This window comes from Homalodisca vitripennis, chromosome 1, assembly GCF_021130785.1.
Source record: "Homalodisca vitripennis isolate AUS2020 chromosome 1, UT_GWSS_2.1, whole genome shotgun sequence".
NCBI classification, from domain to species: Eukaryota; Metazoa; Arthropoda; class Insecta; order Hemiptera; family Cicadellidae; genus Homalodisca; species Homalodisca vitripennis.
Window position 1 is genome coordinate 75,668,171 of NC_060207.1, and position 15,317 is coordinate 75,683,487.

At 32.1% G+C, this 15,317-nt stretch overlaps 1 protein-coding gene across 1 annotated transcript in view; it reads left to right on the forward strand.

Moving 5' to 3' along the window:
* LOC124364874 (cold shock domain-containing protein E1-like) overlaps window positions 1-15,317 on the forward strand; it is a 128,290-nt gene that overhangs the window by 7,893 nt on the left and 105,080 nt on the right. The window contains exons 2-5 of the mRNA XM_046820670.1: window positions 1,644-2,494; window positions 3,890-4,069; window positions 12,733-12,932; window positions 13,402-13,609. Of these exons, the coding sequence (XP_046676626.1) occupies window positions 2,075-2,494; window positions 3,890-4,069; window positions 12,733-12,932; window positions 13,402-13,609 (1,008 nt within the window). The 5' untranslated portion in view covers window positions 1,644-2,074. The remainder of the gene's footprint in view (window positions 1-1,643; window positions 2,495-3,889; window positions 4,070-12,732; window positions 12,933-13,401; window positions 13,610-15,317) is intronic.

Here is a 15,317-nt window from a genome sequence, read left to right on the forward strand (position 1 = left end):
CGCCAGAGCGTTCTTATGACAATATCAAGTGCCATGTTCAGAAATATGTATGAGACGATTTATAAATCTTCTAAATTTTTCCTTCCTCTGTAAGTACTGTATCATCTGCATACATTAATTAGCACTGAGCAATGTTGACTGAGGTAGTCTGTCATGTCACTTGTAAAAGTAATGTACAATACAGATCCCAAGACTGAGCCTTGTGGAACATTTCTGGTCATCTGCTGCGAGTCTGATCTGAATTTCTTAATTACTTTTTAGTTAGCTTCGGTTATTTCAACTACTTGCCCCCTACAATCTAAGTAACTTTTAAACTATTGAGAGGCCATATAATCAGCTCCATAATACTTTATATATATACTTTTTAGTTTGTCAATTATCATATTATGGTTTAGGCAGTCAAATGATTTAGAGTAGTCCAAAATATGCTTGAAGTTGTGTTTCCCTCTTCTATTTGGTCTATTAACTTTTGTACTAGTGCGATTAAGGCAGTTATTGTTATGCAGGCTGTCGTGAACCCATGTTGGTTTTGGTCAGCAGGTTGCTTGTTTCTATATGATGAAGGGGCTTTCTGAGAACAATTTTTTCTGTAATCTTTGAAAATGTTGATAAAAGGGCTATTGGACAGTAATTTTTTGGGTTTTCTTGTCTCCGTTTTTGAATTTTTGATATACTTTAGCAGCTTTTAGTTTTGATGGGAAGGTTGCTTGAGCGAATGATTATATCTGCCAATGGGCCAACCCTTACACAGTTTAACTGTTTTTCGAGAAATTTCATGTATTCCTGAGGAGGTTTTTGGTTTCAGTGACTCGATTATATGGTATGTTTCAACTGGGGTAGTTAGGCGCAGGGTAAGTTTAGGGATGTTGTCTGGTGGTTTGGGTGGACCTTGCCCTTTATTTTAAGGTTGGTTGGCACGGATCAAGTTTGCAATACTTGCAAAGATGTTTAGCTTGTTCGCTATTATGGTTGTCAATGAGTGTTCCAGTTGTGATGGAGTTGCAGAGTGCCCTTTCTTTTTTTTCACTTTATGTGACTGTCCAGATTGCCTTGCTTTTATTATCAGCTAAGTCAATTATATTTACTGTCGATTTTTTCCTGTTTTCCCTAAGCTTCAAGTCATACTGTTTCTTTTTCGTGTTTGCATATTCTTTCTTGGGCTACCAGAAAATCACTTTTCAGTGACTTTATTTCTGCGTCACAGGGTATTCTTCTTTCATGGTTCCTAGGCTTGAACTTCACAATGGGGTATGTGGCATTGAGTGTACTTTTTATCATTCTTTCAAAGTTGTCTAAGGCATAGTTGGTATTTTGAGTGTTGTAGAAATTGTCCCACTGTTCAGCTAAGAATTCTTTAAGAGCTTTAAAATGATAAACAATGGTTAAATTTTAAGATTTATTACCAACTTCTCAAGGTTTCCTGAAGGGAGGACAAGTCGGTGATGGCATAGTAAATTAAGTTTTCAGTTCATATGTTGATGTGCTGTGTGTATTATGTTTACTTTTGTAATTTACAGCTTGAAAACATTCAGGCAGCCCTATTTTTTTTAAGTGTTAGCACAAAATTTAAGATTTTTTGGTATTTGACATTGTGTATATCAATGTTTCTGAGGTCTCTAATACCTAATTATTTCTGTTCACAGCTTGTGTAACTGATAGATTCAACAAAAGTACCAAGTGAGCGCACTGTAACTTGAAGCAACGAACAAGGAAACACAATCTGAACCCAGCAAGCATTGAAGACATCTGAGGATTTTCTAACAATTTAGTTATAAATTAGAATCTTTTTGTTTTTTTTTACTATTGTATTGATTTTAAGGCTCTATTGTGTGAGTGCAAAGGACTTTGTGTGTAATGCGAATAAACGTTGGAGACTTTGTGGATTTAACTCTGTAAATATATTCTATTTTTTAAAATGTTTTACTCTTTTTTATTATTGTGTTAAATAAGATACAAGTGTTGTAGATAACGTTCATCTCTCTTTGAGGGTGGTGTCGCATTGTATACAAAGGCGTACTGTGATAGTCGAATTACTTACAAGCTGAATATAAATCGGTATAAATAATACACTACTATGTCAAACAATCCTCAGTGGAAATCTTTCCAGCCGCCAACTATGAACTCGGACTCATCAATTCTTGACTTTGCAAAATCCTTGACACCTTCGAACTACAGAAACCCTTCCAATGGTCCTGGCTTCAACAGCAGTAACAATTTCCATCCAGGATCCAACATCAAGAATCTTTCTAACAACGTATTTAGCAACACTTCAAGTAGCAACTTCTCCAATTACAACGCTTACACAACTAACAACACGAGGTTCCCGCAAATAGGCACCTTCACACCTGACGTGTCTGATCTGTATAGCGGTGACTCTCCACCTGTCAACAACTCCTACTCCAACTCATCGTCAAACAACACCAACTCTACTTACAATGACTCATCTTTGAACAACCAAGGAACACGGGAGACTGGCATAATTGAGAAACTATTGGTAATTTGTACTTCTTATGTAAACTTTTATTGCATGTTTATTTTTGCTTTGTCAGACGAATAATGTATAATTTAATGTTTTCTGGTTTTTCATTTCAATATTGAAACCTGTATTAAAGAAAGAATTTATTAAATGTTTTAAATAATCAGAATATAACATATAGTTCTGTATTTCGTAGACATTTTTTTAAAGCAGAATTTAATAGTCACCTGGTGGATTATAAATTTTAAAAAATAATCACAGAACCAACCTAAAAAAGTAAAAATGCAGGCTACATCTTTTATCAGGCATATACACAACTCAGAAAGAAGACTTTCGATACATTTCCTATTATATTTGTCTTTCAGGTAAGTTAATATATCAGTCAATCACTATTTTAAAGTGAACATTGTTGTAAAGCTATTTATTTTAAAGTAATTTAATGTTGTATTAGCATTTGTTTGCTAATATTTTGATTCCATTTGCCTAAGCCATAATAATACTATTTGCAATAACAGTATTGTTATAAAGATAATTACTCATTATGATTTATAACTTTATTCTTATATTGAAGCAACATCTTTATTTTTTTTTTTTTATTTAAATGTTATTGCTTGTAGTAAGTAATAATACAAGCAGTTCAGTCAGGCCTTCATAAAATTTTGGAAATGTTTTCATTTTATCTGTCATCAGTGGAAATTCATCATGTCAAATCATTATTAAGAACAAGTATTATTCAAATCGCAATATCTCAATAAAAAAATAAAATAAAAATTTGTTTGTGTTAACTTGGATATGCTGAGTTTGGCATACATATTTTTTTATATATTGTAATTTCCCCTTTACAGTTTGTTATATAATACTTAGTATTACTAGAAAGCATTGGGTGAATTTCACTCTTTATAATTAAACACACAGACAATATTTTGTATTTGATTATAATCAGCTGCTTGAATTTTGAATGTTTTTACATATTTTCAATGTCAACACTTCATTAATAATTTTGAGTAGTATAGTGCTACAGTTATATTTATGATGTTTTATCCAAAGCCTCTACTTGTTTTTTACAAAAATCACTATAATGGAACCTTTAATATATGTTTAATTTATTTAGGAAACTGCCAGAAATTTAAACTTTTAATTTTGTCATGAAATTATGTCTGTAAATTGACATTAGCAGATTCTTTACATGCTCATTTGCTATAGCTTTTTTAGTCTTCATGATAGGCTGGTCATGTTTTGGTTTCTGTTAAGAGTTAATTTTGATCTTTGATTTGATATCTTTGGCATAAAATATTGTGTAAAACGATTATTTTCTTTATGTATGTAAGAAAGTATGTATGTAAATAAAAATAAGAAAAAGTTGTGATTCTTGATAGTTTTCAAATTATTTTTATGCATTGTTTGTCTTTACAGCATTCATACGGGTTTATTCAGTGCTGTGAACGACAGGCTCGCTTATTCTTCCACTTCAGTCAATTTAGTGGAAATATTGAACATTTGAAAATTGGTGACCCAGTCGAGTTTGAAATGACATATGACCGTCGGACTGGCAAGCCAATCGCAAGCACTGTCACAAAAATCGCACCAGAAGTTGTGAGTATCTTCTTAATTTTGAGATTTTTTTGCTATATACACTAGTCTTGTATTCTGTGTAGTACTAACCAGAAATTCGGATGGTGTAATCATTTTCAGTAAAAGAAATAAATGACAAAATTGGTTCAGGTTCAAATAAAATTTAAATATTAAGGTAATATGAGCCAGATTGAAGACATAGACAAAGAGAAACATTGTTTTATATTTAAAGCAACGTGTCCTTGCAGGAACCAACCATATGAAAAAAATAGTTATTTTGATTAAATTAAATATATTTTCATTCAAATTCCACTCAATTTCAGTTTTGAAATCTCTGATAAAAATAGCTGCTTAATGAATAATAGACCTTTATGTTATGCTTCCATTCAACTTCATAGAATGAGTATTCAAATCACAAAGATTGTCGCATCTGGTGTGGCATAGTCTACTTGCACCAGAGTAGAAGTAACTTAGACTTATCAGTTTAACCCTCCAGTGGTTTACTATACAACTATATTAGTTTAACCCTCCAGTGGTTTATTATGCAACTATTCATAGTTCATGCAATTTACTTAGATTAGCAATATTAATTATTTTTACTGCAAAAAACACTGTATTAGGTAGAAAATACATACTATATTATACAGAGTGTCTCACAAAGAGGTTTAAACGTTTTATTTTATATTACTTGCCCATTTATGCACCAAACATTTCAAACTCTACACAATTAATAAAGCAGGTTTTAAAAATATTCTGTGGAAATTAAAGCTCCCTAATAATTGTAGAAACAAAATGGTGACATATTGTAAATGTTACCATTTTGTTTCATATAAAAATTCATTTCTTGAACTACCTGATTTGATTACTGCGTTGCAGTTTTAAAGAACAGATGTTTAATAACGCTCATTATTAAAAACAGCTGTATGCTTTAATTGAAGAATATTGCTTGTGCTATACAAATATAACCTAACCTCCTCCATTACAGTTTTACTGATATTGAAGTTCGAGAATGGCTTTTAATGTAGAATAAAAAGTGAAGTGTTGTGTGTGGGCTATTGCTTTTAGCAACATTACAGAAGCAATTAGACAATTTCAGGTTGCCTACCCATGAGTTGAACCATCTAGCAATCCAAAAATAACTAAGTGAAAAAATCCTTTGCTCAAAACTGGAAGTGTCGTAAAAAAGTACTCTAGAGGATGAAATGAGGAAAGAGAAGTTCTAGTATGCTCATCAATACTCCGCTCTCCAGGTAAACCAAAATCATTAAGGAAGGTTGAACTTGAAACTGGTGTTTCAGTCTTCAGAATAGAGAATAATTAAGAAAAACAATATTAAATTTTACAAAAGTCACTAGTCCATAATCTTCTTGAAGATGATCCAGAGAGAAGAGTGGAATTTTGTTCTTGTATCATAGAGTTTCATGAGCTAAATCCTAATTGGCATACTCAAACTGGTTTTTTCTGACGAGTCCACTTTCTACCGCAATGGTTCTGTAAATAGGCATAATTGTAATTATTAGAACACCAGTAATCCACACATTCTTGAACATACTACTAAAATCAAAAGGAATTACTGTTTGGGCAGCTGTCAGTTGTAATGGGGTGCTAACTTACGACACCAGACAGTACAATGATTTGGAATAAGTATGAACAAGTCTTGCCTCATTTTACGGTTCCAAAAATGGATCAAACAATCTTCCAACAAGATGGTGCTCCCCTCATTTTGCAAATCCTGTCTAGCGATTACTAAATGACAACCTTCATGGTCGTTGGATTGGTCGTGGAAGTTACTTAAACGATCAAGTTTAATGATGAGAATTAAAACAATCAGTTAAAGAGGAACTTCTCCAGATTCCACAGAATTTCTTTGTAAGAGCTTACGATTCATTTGTTAAGCGCTGTTATCAGTGTGTCGCTGTGGATGGATTACAGTTTGAATAATTGTGGACTGTAATTGTAGGCTTCTTAATAGGCTGTATTCTAATTTTCTGATTGAAATGCTTTATTTCTCTAGAATATGACAGTAAATAGTTGTACAAAACCAAAAATACTGTTTTTAAAGTATAGTTTTTCGTAATGCCACCATTTTGTTTCAACAATTGCTAGAGTGCTGAAATTTTCACAGAATATTTTTAAAACCTATTTAATGAATTGTGTAGAGTTTGAAAATGTTCAGTGTATAAATGGGCAAGTAATATAAAATCAAACGTTTAAACCTCTTCATGGGACACCTGGTATATCATTTTACTATGAATGAAGTACAAGTCAAGTATGATCTTAAAATTACTAACTCTTAATTACTGTGTTTTTCGGTAATTGTGTTTTAAAAACCGTAAATTGATGTCCTAATCTACAAATTATCGTACTTTTACATATAATATTTTGCCTGCAGTTAGTCTTTACTACATTTAAGTTGGTGTAGTGCTGCTAGGTGCTGTTTTTCATGTACGACAGCTGATTTGTATTATGCAATCACTATTTTTAGTTTTCTTCTTAATTTCTGTCGTAGTATAAATATTTCCTGTACAAAATATATTTTTTATCATGACCAAGAGTGCTTTGGAATTTTTCAAACATTTAAAGTTTAGAATATGTTTTATATACCAGTATTTATCACTTCCAAAGCCAGTAGCCAAAACTATCTATTGCAAAAAAACTATGAATGAATGAATATTTATTTCCTCATAGATACACAGATCACAACATATATACAAAACAGGAAATGATCTCCACATGGGTGTAGCCAAATTCAATTCTAATGAATTTTAAAACAATATTTACTACAGGAAAAATGATATATACAAAATATTAAACTAATGCACTGTGCAGAAAATGTCCTTTTGCAGAAGAGTTACTTTTATTTGTTACCCAGTTGTTATTCAGTATATCTTAGTTGGCGAAAGAAGAAAAAAAAACACAATTTTTACCAGTACTGAATATTATCAGTGCAGTAGGAGCACAGCTACAGCTGGCTGTTTACAACAATGTTGAATTGCTGATGTGTCAGCAATTGGGGTGCTGAGAAACATAGTGGTGTAAGTCAAGATTTTGTCCCATTTGAGTTCATGACATATTCTGTTTCAAAAATGTACTATTTATTTAGGATCATAGTGAATCAAGTCGTAACTCCTATAATTGCTACTAGGTGACAGCACCTACTGGTAGTATTTAACAAATATTGGAAACTGTTTAGAAACATAGTGAAGTAAGTTTGACTTACACCACTATGTTTTTAACAGCTGATTAATTTTGTTGTTGTGAGTAAAGATTGTTTAGTCAAATAAGATGAATAATAACAAAGAATTATTAGATTTGCTGAATGTTAGCGATGATAGTGATAACGATAAGGATTATGTTCCTTCCGAAGAGGAAGCTAGCTCATCATGTGAGTTAATTAATATAGCAATAAAATAATAATATTAGCAGTAGATATTGTAACAAAAAGTTAGGTTAGGTTTTATTTGGATAATGATATTAGTAATAAAACTTAAATGTTTGGTAAATAAATAAAAGTTAATCTTATCTTTGTCAATTATAATCTTTATAAAGAATTTTGTAGTGAAAAACAACTGGACCCTGTAAAAGAACACGTTTACCGCTATATTTTTAATAATAACTTCAATTTGCAATTTCATCCTCGCAAGGACACTTGCAAAAATTGTGATAAATACAAACAGTTAATCAACGTTGAAAGTGATTCTGATAAAAAGGCTCAATTGGAAAGAGACCACATATTGCATCTGGCAAAAGCAGATAAAGCTCGTGATTCTTTGAAGGCTGATGGTGAATTGGCAAAACAAAATGATAATGTATACACTATAACGGAAGATTTACAGAAATCACTTCCATTTCCTGTACTAACCGTCAGTGAAGCATATTACAGGAGAAACATGTACTGCTATTATTTAAGAGTACATGATGTAGCAAAAAATGTGGGGTATATGTATGTATGGGATGAGACCATTGTGTCTAGAGGTTCGCAAGAAATTTCTTCCTGTCTAGTAAAGCACATTAAGCAGAACCTCCACAAACATGTGATTGTATATAGCGACACATGTACAGGATAGAATAGAAATATGAAGATGTCTTTTTCATTGTTGAAACTAACTCAAGGAACGAGTGTAGAGATCATAGACCAAAAGTTTATGATTTCAGGTCATTCCTACCTCCCCAATGACTCTGAATATGGTTTAATAGAAAAAGCAGCTTGTAACAAAATTATTTACACACCTGATGATTGGTATAATGTGATTAAGTCATCAAGAAAGCAAAACAAATTTATGCTAGTTAAGATGCATGAAGAAGATTTCTTGAGTGTTCATGGTCTTGAAAAGGCAACCATTAAACGCAAAAATGGATGTGGACGGTGAACCAGTAAACTGGTTGAAAGTACAATGGTTTAGATACGAAAAGGGTAAACCCTATTCTATCTTACACAAGTACACTTTGAATGAGAACATTCCATTTAATGTTATCAACGTTAAGCCAATAAGAACAGGAAGCCCTCTTGACTTGGGAGCTATTAATCAAGAAAAACTGTACAATGGGCCACGTGTTATAAATTATTTAAAGAAAAGGGATATGTTTGTTGTTTCTCCTTAAATACATTCCACCTGTACACCACAACTTCTTCAGAGGTATCACAGGCTCCCAGGAAGCTGTTGAAGACGTGGGCCCTCACAACCCTAGCGAAGAAAATGAAGTGGATGCTGATGAAGTGGAGGAAGAAGAGAGTTGAAAAGTATGATACTGAGTGGATAAAAACAGTAGACTAACATGAAAAGAATTTTCTGAAAGTTTTATTTTAATCTGTTATGTGTTTTTTGGAAATAAAAGTATATTACTATTAATATAATAATTGTTTTATTACAAACAGTGAATACACTTTGAAACATAGTGGTGTAAGTCAGTTAGTTAAAAATAAAAACCTCATAAGAGGTGATTTTTCTAGACTATACTTGCAAACTTCTTATCTATAATAAATATAAAGTATTTCTGATGCTAAAAGTTTACTGGAAAAAGTATACTTAAATTACTGAATTTTTAATAGCTTCAAACGCAGAACTATGTGTCCTGAAAAATATCATTAGACTGACATACACCACTATTTTTCTCAGCACCCCAATTAGTTCTTTTAGTAAGATTGCTGCCTACACAACGTAATTCATAAATTGCAGGAGAATTAATTTTTCTGTCAGAACTCTTTTTCTTCCTACTATAAACATGTAAATTATCATATGTTAACATTAAAATAAAATAAAAAATAAAAATATATAATTCTATTGAATGATTTGATAATTCTTCAATGCATTTAACTCAAGGAAATTTGTATTAGACTTCGAGGAAACAGACTTTGATTTTATCCATAGGTGATCATCATGCAAACAAGGTGATCTTTAAGCGTAGAGGAGATACATAGTATTGATTATGTTGTTATACTGCTCTATACTGGATATGAATAGATATTAAGCAAGCTGAAACATATACAATGAACAAAATTTCTTGAAATGTTAAGTCTCATTTTATAAACACCCTGTACATTTAATACATCATATATTTAAATACAACATCAAACAAAACCTCCCTGTGATGATAGAATATGAGTTGAGACAATAACCCTAATAATCCTAGAATTTTAATTAGTATCTGCCCAAAGATTCCAACTCCTGCCATTGAGTACATCCATAAAGTAACTAACTAAGTATAATTAAAAAACACAGATTCATAATCAAAGTTAAATCAACACTTACATGATTTAGAGTAGAATAAATAGGAATTAAATAGTGGTATAACAATAATAATAGAATATAGGTTGTATGGCTCCTTAAAAAAACAACTGCGTAGTAAGTTAAGTGTCAGCAATCACACAGCAGATTTTTCAATTTATCTCTGATTTGTTTAGCAATGAAATTGTGTTCAAATGGTTCTGTAACAGTTTGGACCTAAACAGACCAATACTAGTTGAAGGAATTGAAGGTCGAAAATTGTCATTTCCAAGAATGTCGAGGATTTTCTACCTAGTACCACTGAGGGATACTTCAGCCAATTTGCAGTTTTTCACTAGAAAACTTAAAATTACAAATATTGAAATATTTTCCTAATTTTTACCTTTTAGCAAAAAAAACAAATCTCTGTTTTAAAATTATAAAACAAAACTTACTTTTAAATGTAATGTACTTTTAAAGTTAAAACACACTAACAAATATTTACTGACTATATTTTTTTCTCAGTTTCACATTATAAATAGTTTCAGTTTCAAAAATATTTTACTATAAAACACAATATCATATGAAAAAGAAAATAAAACTGAACACAAACAAAAAAAGTTTTGATTACTGTTTTAAAAACTGAAACGTAATGTTGTCTTTTATAAAGCTGCAATTAAACTTTTTTGTTTTGTTTTTCACTAAATTTAAAACTAAATAGCTGATTAATCTTACAATATTGCTTTGAATTTTTTCTTGTTATTTGCTTTATTCTGATTGTTTATGTACCAACAAATTAATTATAATATGCTAAAATAATTCGTTCGTCTACCGCCAATGACTATGTATGGACATCAGCATTCCTCAGTAGTTTTTGCACTGTCCATATAGACAGATGTTGGCATTAACAGGTGATTATGAGGTTAACTTGACATTAAAACTTTTATATTTCCATTTTATATGAAAAGAGTAAATAATTATTTATCTTTGATTATATTATTTTCTAAATAACATTACTGTCTGTTAACAAGTTGAGGTCATAAGTTCCTTTGCCCTAGGAAAAAAGGAAAGGTAATAAATAAAAATTAAGTCTGTAGTATTTCTATATATTCTCATCTAATCTCTGCACACTTCAGGCAGTGCTTATGTAAAATTTCCATACTTTGAAAAAATAATTTTCCTCCTCTCCTATAAAATGTTCCACAGCAGCTTGTACCTATTGACCTGTGTGACATTTCCTCCCACGAAGGTCAGATTTTAACTTGTAAAGTAGCTAGAAGTCACTGAAAGCCATGTCTGGACATCTGTAGTCCCTCATAGCCATCTTTGCTCAACTTTCCACTTGTTTTCTGTGACTGCATTGTGCAAATGGTGAAGTAAGGCTGTAAAGTATTCTGCATTCACTGTGGTGTTCCAATCTTTTAAATCAATCAGTAGTATCCCTCTACAATCCCTTAAAAATTGTTGCCATTATTCTTTTTATCGACTTCTTGACTTTTGTTTTTAATGGGAGGTGTTTTCCATTCCATGGACTCCCTTTTTTCAAAGATGAACATGGTAGAGAATCGTCATTTCATCTCCGGTCACAATTGATTGCGAGAAATTCTGTGGTTCATACTGTATTTATTTTAAAATTCATAAGAGCAACGAACAGCTCTCCTCTTTTTGAACAGATACATGTAAGAATTTTTGGAACCCATCTTGCACTTGCCTTTCTCATATGTAAATGTTCTTCTACGACCATCAAAATACTTGTTTTGGAAAATCTCAACCTTACAGCCATTTCTTTGATCTTAAAAGACTGGTCAGACAATTTCAGCTAGCACATACTGGATTATTTCAGGTGTAACTGCTTCCTCAGGGTAACCAAAAGGAGGGTCTTCATTTAGACGCTCTCTCCCTGAATTCTGAAAATTTTTACCCATTCTTTTACTTTGGAAATGAGGGGAAGGACAACCCATAGACTCTACCCAAGCACTATTTAATTTTTGAAGAGTAAGGTCCTCTTTACACAAGAATTTAATTACTGCACAGTACTCAATCTTTAACATTGTGAGACAGCAATTCTTCCTTCATTGTCATAGACAGACGATAATACTGAAGAGATTCGCAAATGATAAGAAGTGTACAGACATTGGTGCAACTAGTGGAAGTGGTCCCAGCCAGCTTGAAGTAGAGCAGGCTGGAAACTTACGGACCAGCAGCTGTATCATGTTTGTATAAATTATTGTTAAAATATAAAACATGAATAATTGTAATGAATTTTATTCAGTACATATGAACTGACCAAATGTTAGATATTAGTTGGTCCATACTATAAATATGGTTTTACTGAATTTAAAATCAAGTGCAATTTTATGGGAAACTGATTCTTTAATTTTGTTGTGAAAGTATGTCTCTAAACTGAGATTAGCAGATTCCTTGGCCACCAATTGGTTAATAAACTTATCATTATTATGATTGGCTGCTAATGTTATGGTTCTGGTGTGAGTTAATCTTACTGATTTTATATCTTTGGCTTAACATATCATGAGTATAATGATTACTTTTGTATTGTGTGCAAGTTTATAAAATAAGAAAACAATAGTAGGTTGCAGTATCTATGTTCACAAAATGTTTGGTCCTAGATATTTTTTAATGAGCCTACCAGCATTTTATCACTCTCTTCAATTAAGAACAGGTTTGTAAATAACAAGATAACATCAAAATATATTACTATTCCAAATTGATTTGGATCCAGCATTAAAACTCTTGGAGTTTGTTTGACTTTATTTGATTGTTTTCAACATGATGGTTAGGAATATTTTGGTTGTATAACAATTTTGCAATCTGTACAAGAGTTTAGACGTAATAAGTAAAATTTGATTGATTTAGTGTGATTGTATTGCACACGAATAAAATTATTTTTGCAGTAAATGTGATAAAGCTTACAGTATGAAACAGTTACATTTTGAATCTTGGAATCAAATGTGTGTGCAGGTTCTGAGTGAAGAGAGGGTAACAGGAACAGTAACCACAGAACTTCGCGTGGATGGCTCTGGAGGGGACACCCAGGGTCGTATTAGCTACGAGAATAGAGGCGAGTGCTTCTTCCTGCCGTACAACAAGGATGATGTTGAAGGCAACGTCACTCTGCGTGCGGGGGATAAAGTCAGCTTCCAAGTCGCGGCCAATCAGCGGTGAGTTTAATCTTTTGTTCTAGATGCTACTGTTTACAACTTTAAAAGTGTTATTGTTAAACTTACCTTTTTAGCAACATTAAATCACAAAGACATCCCTGAATCATCCATATTACATATAAAGTGTGGTTCGCTGTTTATCATATTTAGACAACCAAGTAATTTGCTAAGCTGTAATTTTTAATATCTTCCCTTTAATCCAGTTACTTGTAAATCAATATAGTTGACATACTCTATGATATTTTTTTCGTGGAAATTACAGCAATGAGTTAAAATTAAGTAAATAAAGTAATGTTTTATAGTGAAGGATCTGAAATGTATGTTGCCAATGTTAACCTTTGAGCCAGCCATGTAAGACTGGAAAACCCAGCACATCCAGTCAAGTACCAGGGTGTGGTTTGTTCAATGAGTTGAAATAGTAAATAAAGTAATGTTTTTATAGTGAAGGATCTGAAATGTATGTTGCCAGTGGGAACCTTGGAGCCAGCCATGTAAGACTGGAAAACCCAGCACATCCAGTCAAGTACCAGGGAGTGGTTTGTTCAATGAAAGAATCATTTGGATTCATTGAACGAGCTGATGTCGTTAAAGAGATCTTCTTCCACTTTTCTGAAAACAAGTCAAAGGATGACTTACAGCTGGGAGATGATGTTGAATTCATCATTCAAACAAGAAATGTGAGTCCTATTGAATATTTATTTATTTATTTCTAAATTAAACATTGATTTTGCCTCCAGAAGTGGTTAGATTGAATAAATAAGGGTACAATACTTGTTGGTCCGTCACACTTTTTGTATAATACTAGATAACTCAAGTCTCAGGGTTCTTGTACCCAATCATCAGATCCTTTGATGTCAAGTCAAAATAGACTACACCAAAACTTCTGTATTCACGCACTTCATCATAGGTTAAATATTAAAATATTCAAATATAAAATTGAAAAGACAGAGTCGTACAATAAATTAAGCATACATGCACACACGAAAAAAACGCAACCATGTATTATACTGCACAGATAAGTCTACCTATGTATGTTTAATTTATTTTAAGTGTCTGTGTTTTTAATTTCATGTTTGAATATTTTAATCTTTAACATTTGACAAAGTGTGTAAACACAGAAGTTTTTATTTTAGACTATTTCAATTTTACATTACCCTAGAAGTGGCATCTATCAGATTTCCGGCGAATTTCTGTTGTTTGTGAGGTGGTAGGTGTTGGTTTTTTGAATGTTTTGTACTATTCTCATTTAACTCATGATTTAATGATTATAACTCATTTTTTTAATGTTTATAAATACATGTAATCCAAATATAGAAAATATCGATGAAAAGACTTTCATTTTCATATATAAATCAAATGTCCGTTGTTTATTTGTTCTATGAATAGTAAAAGAAAAAGTAAAATAATTTGTAAAAGTCACGATTGCGGCAGTTGACCAACGTTTCAGTTGTATCAACGAAATTCATAACTGATACCATACGCGTTATTATTGTTTGTAGAAAGCTGCACCAATGATTCCATTTGTGGAGCAACTATGGTCAATTATGTTTTTATGTAGGAGTTATAGTTTCCATGCAACAGATTGTTTTTATTTGAGAAGTCACAATTTCTTTTATTCGTACATACAATATAAAACCGTTCTTAGTAATGTTATTTATATTAAATGAAAGACCAAGATCTGTCACACATGCTTCACTATCCTTGTAATAGTTTTCAGTCATCATGACAGCTGTTTCAAAAGGAACGCTTTTGTTGGTTGCTGCATTACTCGACGCGAGAACTCCCGAGTCAGTCCAAGTTGTTCATTGTTTGGTGCGCCTGTTGACATTGTGAAAGAACAGCAATACAACAGTTTGTGAGTTTTCAAGTGTTGTTTATGTTTTTAGGTAATTTGAAGTTTATTTATACTTATTTAGAGTATGTCTGAACTAAACTCATCGATGATTAGATGCTTTCTTATTAAAAATTAATAAGATTCTGACAATGAAAACCAACCTATATTAGGACTTTAGGCATACTATGGGATGAACTTAGCAATGAAGCTGAGGAGAATAAAGGTGTTGTTTCCAATGTTCAGGACAGATGTGGATGTTCTTCATATAAATATTGATAATGAGGAAAATATTGAAATTGTAGGTTCTTGGACAGATCCCTCACTATCACACTTTTCCTCCAGTAGTGGTTTGGACTATGTGCTTGGGAACAGTGAATTGGAATCTTCTAGTGAAGATGATATAGCCCAAAGAATCACTAGAAGAAAGGGTAATGAAAGTTAACCAGGACTCTCTTGCACTTTGATCCCAAAGCCATTTAAGAGAAAGAGGAAAAGGTCCTTGTTCCATTCTTGTGTGCTTCGCAAAACAGCATTGACTGCTAGACTTTGAG